At 38.7% G+C, this 9,087-nt stretch overlaps 1 protein-coding gene across 2 annotated transcripts; it reads right to left on the bottom strand.

Moving 5' to 3' along the window:
- Positions 1–4,518: 4,518 nt before the first annotated feature.
- On the bottom strand, positions 4,519–7,922 carry LOC135201409 (uncharacterized). 2 transcript variants are annotated; one of them, XM_064230314.1, is made up of 4 exons: positions 7,748–7,922; positions 5,877–6,151; positions 5,494–5,537; positions 4,519–4,829 (listed from the first exon to the last, which is right to left on the bottom strand). In XM_064230314.1, the coding sequence occupies exons 1-3, from the start codon at positions 7,910–7,912 to the stop codon at positions 5,510–5,512; spliced, it is 468 nt and encodes a 155-aa protein (XP_064086384.1). In that variant the 5' UTR covers positions 7,913–7,922; the 3' UTR covers positions 4,519–4,829; positions 5,494–5,509. The 2 variants fall into 2 exon arrangements, with proteins under 2 accessions (XP_064086384.1, XP_064086383.1); XM_064230313.1 differs by lacking the exon at positions 5,494–5,537.
- Positions 7,923–9,087: the final 1,165 nt, after the last annotated feature.

The raw sequence follows: 9,087 nt of genomic DNA, 5'->3' as shown, positions 1-9,087 counted from the left end.
CTGGACATCACCGAAGTAGAGAAGAGGGATAGGTCATGCGACTATTTCCTTCTTTTCCTCTGAGGAACTGCATGACTTCTCCTGCGAAGTCAGGCACCCAGGGGATGGGGATCCGTGACGCTCGATTTCGTACCGAACTTCGTAGCGAAGACTCAGAACCCTTCGGTCGGCCCTGACGATTGGTTCGAGTCGTTCACAATCCCCTCCCTAATGGACTTCACCGCCTTCGATGCGAAGGAGATGCTGCCTTGTCCACAAGAACTTCTCCTTGGCGCAGGTACTGAAGGCAGGGGTCTGGTCCAACCAGACCACATGCCCTTTCCATTCTACTTCCGGTCGGGATATTGCCCACAGGTCCTTGGATCTTTTTTCCTTGGGACCCGTGGTGGCTGCTCAACACGTTGTGTAGCGAACCCAGACCCTCGCAGGCTGAACAGCATCGAGTCCTGGTGTGACCGTAAGAATGGATGGGTGAATTGAGAGTGTGACTGGCTCCTCTGTTCCCAGCATTTTTCTTTTTCCCTTACCCTCTACCTGTGGTTAGAGGGGACACGGTCGTCACCCTGCTGGATAAGGACAAGATGCAGGTGAGCTACTCAACAGAGCACCATCCTATCCCTTTCAACTAGGGATAAGGAGCGTATATCCACCACTTTTCCTCCAACAAGGGGGAGGAGTGGATGCCAGCTTGAGACAACCCATACTTTATGTTTGCCTCTTGCAAACAGGAACAAGTTCTTGCTTGCTGGTACGAAGAGATACGCTTGCCTCTCTCTTAGTACTCGGCCCAGAGGTCTGACCATTGATCCTGCGGTGCACACCCCGATCAATCGGACAGAGGCTTGGATCCCTCCCTCGCTCTTACGACCAGGGAGGCATTCCAGGGATGGACGAACACCAGTCTGTTCATCAAAAGACTCAGATTCCTCCCACCAAGAAGTGAGTCTTCCTATTGTTAAAGGACCGATGGTTTGTATTACGTATCGGAACAAATGACAATTGTCGAAAATTGCATTTTTCCTAACTATACAAACCTGAGGTCCTACATATAGTCCCTCCTCATGCCACCCCTCACTCTGCGTATTTTGCATGGGCCAAAAGCAAAAGTGATTTGTTTACCTCCCAGTCGCGCGGCGCGCGACTGTCGGACAAGCAGTTAACTACCGTTCTCCCCTTGTTCGAAGCTTACGACCGTTCCAGCTGCCGCTAGCTACTTCCTATTGTTAAAGGACCTCAGGTTTGTATAGTTAGGAAAATGCAATTTTCGACAAATTGTCATATTAAGTGTTAGATTCCATCAAAGTGGATTACTTCATGCTTTTGACAGACTTTCAGGATGTGTACTTTTGAAGTACCCATTCATCAGGGACTTTCAGAAGTACCTCTGCTTTGCCTGCAATGAGACAGGCCGTGCTGTAGCTTCAGACTGGTGACTGCCTCAGGTGTTTACCCAGGCATTTGTCTTAGGCTTGGTTATACCCTGTTTGAAGGGTAATTACATTCTGCAGGTATTTGGTTAATCTTGGCTTCCTCCAGGGAAGTCATTCTTTGGGACAGGTTATCAAGAAACTGCCACGATGTTCTTGTAAAACCTCTTACCTTCAAGGTAAAAACTTGAATTGCTTTTTATTTTGGATTATATTTTCTTCTTTGCTATTCATTATACTTTTTTTTTTTTAAAAATTTCTCATATATAATAGACTCAGAGGTCTGGAAAAACTAAGCCCTATTAATAATAATAAATTCAGTATAAAATGGTGCGTAAAGTGTGCTAGGTAGGTATTCGACATATATCTGTATTTAGATCACTGTGTCCAGTTTCTAGAATCGGTGCTATTTAAAAACTACCCAGAAGGATTTCATTTTGCAGTTTGTATGTACAATATTAGAATAAAATTTATCTATTTACACTAGGAGAGAGTGATTAGTTTTTAATGAATCTTGGGAGTGCCCATGATACTAGAGTAAATTTTTTTTCCATAACATACAGGTACTGATCTGTAAAAAGTTTTTATGAATCTTGGCAAGTGTCCACATGCCATTGTTATTTAATGTTCTAGGAACAGTATCTCCATATGGTGTCCAATGCATTTTACTTTATATCAAGAAAATATTTGTAGTTGTCTGTTTGCAGTCAAAGCTGCTGTAGGTTATTATTAATAGGGCTTAGTTTTTCCAGACCTTTGAGTCTTAAGTAGACTTCTCGGGCAAAACGTAAACTAAGTTTTGATGGAATTACAATTTTAGAACTTGGCATATTCTACGGTGAGTCTCTTATTGACCATATTTTAAAGCACTTTAGATAGTCAGTGAGTCAAGAAGATACTTTTCCAGTCTTTTAAGTAGTACAGGATTATTATGGCAGTGATCAGTCCTTAGAGACATATTGTATTGTAAACAGTTGAAAGAATGTACTCTAGTTCTATAGTGACGTCTTTTTGGTTTTAATAAAATATGTTGCCTGTATAAAAAATTGACTGTCTGTAATTGGTTCATATAATTCTCAGTTTTACAGGCATGCTCATCCAGGCTGTTGATTCACTAACTCTCAGTCCTTCCCATTAGGTTAGTAATTTTACTGATATTGTTTTTTTTTTTTAATTTTGTTCCTTACATTGAAAATATCTTGTCTTTATTCTGTGAAATATCTGCCTTACTTGACAAAGATGGTTACCTATGAATATAGCAGATATATTAATTCAAAGGTATAATTCCTACTCATTACTTTTCTCAAATGAGAAAGACCTGGATGATGGTAGTGAGATAGTTTCTACTTAGGTCTAACCTTACTGCCAGAATCAATACTTGTATCCAGATGAATACTGGACATCTGTCCAATATTAAAATAGATCAAGCCCAATTTTGGAATAAAGAATTCATTGTACGAAGAGAACAAAAAAATAATTTTGACTCATCTTGGATCTTGTCTTTCTTGTTTGACCATGGATAAAAGATAAATAGCAAACAGGCACTGAGGGTCTAGCCATATTGTTTTCACTTTATTGGCTGAAATGAATCCCAGGCAGTGGCATCATTTGGGGGGTCAACTACCCCCCAAAGACTCAGGTTACTAACCCCCAAGCCACAACTTTCACCCCTCACCCCCCGCCCCATGCCCCAAGAAGTAACGGCATGTTTTCATTTTTAAATGGGCAATCATAAATATATGAAATTCCTCGGAAATATTATTTCTTGATCCTTGTCTGTCTGCTAGCTACCAGTGATGATGAGATAAACAAACAGCAGTTGGAGTACATAATTTTTGCTGAAATATCTTGCTCATGTGGCTGCAAAAAACACATAAAAAAAGCCCAATAATAAATAAATCACCAGCTAAATTAGGGCTTGCCTTCAACCCGTCAAACCGTCTTTGGTTCCCCCAACAAAAATCTTGAAAATAACCCCCACACCTTCATCCCGGGGTCTATACGTTTACCTTTTTTCCCTCTTTGATACTTTGTCACCTTTTCAGCAGCCCATGTGGCCTTTGGGCAAAGGACTGTGTTGGCATGAGGGCGATTTTATATAAATTAGTCAGCTAACCTGTATTGTTGGTTGATGTTTGCTTATGAAGTTGTACTGATTGGGGATAGTAAGGAGAAACTGTAGACGGACGAAAGACTTTGAAAGTGTTTGCAGGAGAAGAAAGAGTAAATGTGAGCAAGAATAAAAGGGTGACTGGAGTAATGAATGTTACTGTGAATGATGGAAGAATAGTCTGTGGATTCGTCCAAATATTTGGGAATAATTAGGATGTATGACAGAAGGATGACACAAGAGGTGAATTGCAGAACTGGTGAAGTAGAAGTAGCTGGTGGAGTGTGTAGTAATATAAGGAAGACTTGCTGTGTGTATGAAAGTCAAGTTTATTTGTTTTTGAGTTTATCGTACTTCATTATTTATCTTTTTTTATCTTAAATTTTTGTCTTTGTTGTTATAATCGTTTTCGCCGATTATTATTTACATCTTGTAATTCAGTTTTTCGTAAAGGTCTGGCAGCATTCTGCTTTTCTAGGCTGGGTTGCAGCTCAGCTTCTAATAATGATAGCAACCAGGAAGCAGAGTGCGTGCAAGATAGAAAAGAACTGAATATGAATTTTACCCTGTGCTAAGCAGGTAATTCATAAAGAAAGTAGATATCTCATCTCAACTTAATCACTCTTCTTGTCGCTGTTTTTAATGATCCTTCAGCTGTTTCGTCTTGAATGGCTCATTGCATCATTGGTTTTTGAAGATATTTTGTGATCTGATGACTCTGTTGACTCCAACCTTGCCAGTTGGGCTGGTTTGGCAAGCCAAGTGCTCCGTTTGGCTCCATATGTTAAAGAAGAACGCAAGTAATGGGTTTAGGACCTTTGCTGGAATTACCATTCTCACTTCATGCACTACAATGCAAGTGTCAGCCCTCTTATAAATAAGTGGTGGAAACCTTGACGTGGTAGTCAGGAACCCCACTTTTTTTTTAAATAATGATGAAAATTATCGTCTGAATTTAAGGGAATGAATTTAACTTTAGTCTTCTGTAATATCTAAACTTTATTAAAATCATATGAAAGCCATTTTAAAACAATCTCTTATACAAGATGGAATTTCTCTTACCATCTTAAAATGATCTAATTTTGTCCTTTCTATGAAAAAGATACATTAGAGATATAGTATAAGAAAAACCTAATTGAGTAAGTGTAAATAACACTTCAGATATATTTGTAAGCTAGAAAAAAATAAGGAAATACTGCAGAAATATCCTACGACGCATGCATAAACAATTATCTAAAAAAGAATCTGAACGGAGTGAAGTTCCTGAAGGCCTCTTGATGAACATTCGCCATCTGTGAAAAGTAAAGGACTAGTCAGATCAGTAAACGAGAACAGAAAAAAAAAAAAAAAAACGCAAAGCAATACAAGTAGTAAGTACAGCTGTTTAAGATCTTGTCAAAAAGTGATCTGCGTATCTGTGCATTATTGGTAGTGATGGATACTTTGGACTAAGCTTTTCTGTGAAAGGTCTTATAACCTTTACGGAAGTTTTGAGCATCCCGGTAAGTCCAGAGCATTTCCAGACTTTCAGACTAGACTAAACTGCATACTTTCAAAATAAGAGGTTAGTCACTCTTGTCATCTTTAAAAAGTAATGAAATATTTACAATTACTTATTGAAAGGAGAACGGAGTGCAGATTCTCTGATAGCTTCCTTTTGACTTCCAAAATTGTGAAATTGTAGTGATTCACTTTGCCAATACAGACTAGACCTGTCTAGCGCGCGCTCAGATTTAGAAGATACTAATCTTGCTTAAGCATGATTAAAAGGAGAGAATTTTGTGAAGATGAAAAAGGGAGGTGTCTCCAAGAAGTACCGCTTAGAATCTCACATTGTGTCACAATACAAGAAGAAATTATAAAAGCAGGACAATTGTGCTACAATCAAGCATCAAGCATTACACTGCAGTAACAAAATATGACCTGTTACCAACTGTTACAAGGGGTTACAAGTACCTTGTGACATCTGTTGCTATGACCGATTATTTTTTCCAAGCGAGCTGTTGGGAAAAGAAATAGTGATAGGTAGTAGCAGAATTTATAAACATAGTGAATGATCTTTTTAGGCCGCCACTTTGTGAAAGACTTATGTTTTTGATTTGTTTTGGTACTTGTATCAAAATCCCATATTTTGTTAGTTTGTAAGTTGTTACACTATTAGTGAATGGGAAAAAATGTTCAATTCAACAACCAAAAAAGCTGATCTCCAGGAGAATAGGACTCATAATTATACTGATACAACATCCGATCATTGCTCAAAGGAAGAAGTTGGAAAAGAATAGTGACCATTTCAAATACTCAAAGAAGTTGAGAATGAGAACTGAAGCGACGCCACTCACCCTTTTCGAGAAGTCAGCCATCTGTTGGAAGAAGTTCGTCTGTTGGCTGATAAAGGACTCCTGCTGGCGGTTGAAACTGTCCATCTGCCTCTGGAACGTTCGATCAATCTCGGCAATGCGGTCCTTAGTCCTTCAAGCTCCTCCTGGACGCTGCCGCTCAGTTTGGTGAGGGACCCACGGCATTCGCCAAGGGCGCGTTCAATGTCTTGCTTCCCTTCTTTGCCGTTCACGGAACCTTTGATGATCTGACCGTTGGATTTCTCTTCATACTTGATCTGTGGACGAATGGTCAGTAAAGAATATCCTTTAATATTGCATTGTTTTTAGCCAAATATATATATATATATATATATATATATATATATATATATATATATATATATATATATATATAGTAAGCGCATAAAATCGGGTAATTCATCGAAGGCTTCCCCAATGCGCGTCGGAATATTAAAGATGTGTAGTTTGGGACTTAATAACTCGGATCTATGTTGAAAAGTTTGCCGGTTAACAGAGTATTGAATATTATTGTTATTAGTATAACCATGTCATAACAAATGACGGCAGGGTCGAGACAGCAATTCTCGAACTGAGAGACATTACATAACGCCATAAATTACAAGGTGCCTTGAAATGGAATAGGCGCCAGTGGTTTAAAGAGGCGGGATAACAGGAACCCATAAATTACTTAAAACTTATATCCTGTGAATTAACGTCTATCGGTAACTCACAGTAAGATATACGATAACTTATATCGCTTTATAAATCGACAGTCAGCAAAATTAAGGAACGCCGAAAACAAAGGAACACCCCTCAATTATTCTAGGGAACAAGCAAGAGGCAACTTGGAAGTGAGGTAGTTACTTTCGGTGATAACGGTAAAAACGAATTCTTACGTAGAGCTGTTCCGGAAATATACTGGATACTATCGAGTAATTATTATTATTACGCAACATAAGCAGATCATCTGGCCTGAAATAAGCTGCTAACAGTAACCCGTTCCTTCGGAATTTGAAACACTTACTGGTGAAACAGGAGACTAACCTATTCCCTGAAGCATAACTATTACTTCTATTCCAGATTTGTGCGAATTCCTATGAAAGAAATAAAACGTAGTCTTAACTTGTTGAGGAAGCTTCAGAGGAATAAATGCCCATTTATGAAAAACAGAAGAATTTGAAGGGAAGGAATGAAAAAAAATTGCAAACAGCAACTGGAAATAAGAGAATGACGATTGGCGGCAATCCTAGCGTTGTGAGGCCTAGACTTATCCGGTTTCCTATAAAAAAAAAAAAAATTTCCTCTGTCCATCCGCCTGTGGTGTTTTTGTATGGTAACACTGCGTCCCGGGACGCAGTGTTACCATACAAAACACCACAGCGGATGGACAGAGGTTTTTTTTTTTTTTATTTTTTTTTTTTTTTAGGAAACCGGATAAGTCTAGGCCTCACCAACGCTAGGATTGCCGCCAATCGTCATTCTCTTATTTCCAGTTGCTGTTTACAATTTTTTTTTATTCCTTCCCTTCAAATTCTTCTGTTTTTCATAAATGGGCATTTATTCCTCTGAAGCTTCCTCAACAAGTTAAGACTACGTTTTTTATTTCTTTCATAGGAATACATTCAGCTTACATTCAACGATTATAATAATATCCTATTTCGAATATTAACGGTGTAATTCGCATACAGTAAATTATTAAAACACTCAGTTGCAAATGTACACCCAGATATCCTTTTATTTACCTAAACTTACACATAGTGTAACAATCTAAAGCCCGGGACGCAGTGTTACCATATAAAAACACCACAGGTGGATGGACAGATGAGAAAAAAAGTTTTTTTTATAGACATCAGCTTGGTGCCAAAAATTACCTTGAAGCTTTCTCCGTTGCTGTTGGTGTAGCTGCACTCTCCTTTCTTGATTCCATCTGGACCGATAACACTCGATTCAGCTGCCCCGGACGCAAATCCTCCTCCATCTGTCGAGAAGTAGGACGTCTGAACAAAACCCCACTCTTGGCGCTGGCGCTGTGACATCAGATTCCAGCGGTGAATGCCCAGAATTCAGGATGTTTCAATACATGTGCTTCATCATGTCTGTAATAATAATAATAATAATAATAATAATAATAATAAAATAATAATAATACCAGAACCGTGTGTTTCCGCGGAGAGCAATAGGATTCTTCTTCTCGCATTAATGAGAAACATGACAAAAAAAAACTCAATCCTCAACGCCGCACTCTGTAAAAAAATACTACAAAAACATAACCTTGAACTTAGCATGAAAATACCATGTGTTCATTCGATGAACAAAACTGGAATGGAGAACTGATAGATCATTGAGGCATTTTTTATTTTTTTTTTTTTTTTTTTTTTGTTTAGTGAATGGAGCAATGTCAAAGTCGTGGAAGTTCTGGTTTCTACCCTCGTGCCGCCAAATGTGTAAGGAGTTTCGAATTCTCATGTATAGCCGCGGTATCAGATTGTACGTTTTGTGTGAATTGCGTAAATACCTACATTTAAAAACCAGATATACTTGCGTTCGCACACTCCCCACCCTCTCTCTCTCTCTATATATATATATATATATATCTATATATATATATATATATATATATATATATATATATATAGTATATATTGTATATATATTAGGGTGGAGCATGAATATGATGCACATTGTGGAGGTTCATATTTGCATTCATATACGCAATATATATATATATATATATATATATATATATATATATATATATATATATATATATATAATGTTCAAAATGTGTCTGGATATTTTGCATTCATAAGTGGATAAAAGATGCTTTCATACCATCATAATTTTAACCAATCGCAATAGATGGTGACAGGCAAAGTGAAGTGGGTGAACTCTCATTGCAACGTACCACCGTTAACCTTGAGAATCAGAGACGATTTTGTCAATATTGAACAGCTCCGGGGGCACGCTGGTCCAAAGCGCGGAATGTTTACAAATGACGTCGTGTGTAGGGGGGGGGGGGGGGGGGAGGGGGGGGGGGGGGGGGGGGGGGGGGGGGGGGGGGGGGGGGGGGGGACGGATATGGACGGGGCCAAAGGTGACTCCAAGGTGTCGGCAACATCCCAGGAAGTTGTCGAGGAGGAAATAACTTGTTAGAATGAATTTCATCATAAGGTATGAATTAAAGTATATATAATGTTTATGATTAACACAC

The sequence above is a fragment of the Macrobrachium nipponense genome, chromosome 28 (assembly GCF_015104395.2).
Source record: "Macrobrachium nipponense isolate FS-2020 chromosome 28, ASM1510439v2, whole genome shotgun sequence".
NCBI lineage: Eukaryota > Metazoa > Arthropoda > Malacostraca > Decapoda > Palaemonidae > Macrobrachium > Macrobrachium nipponense.
The sequence above is the reverse complement of the archived record's forward strand: the minus strand, read 5'-3'. Positions and strand labels throughout refer to the sequence as shown.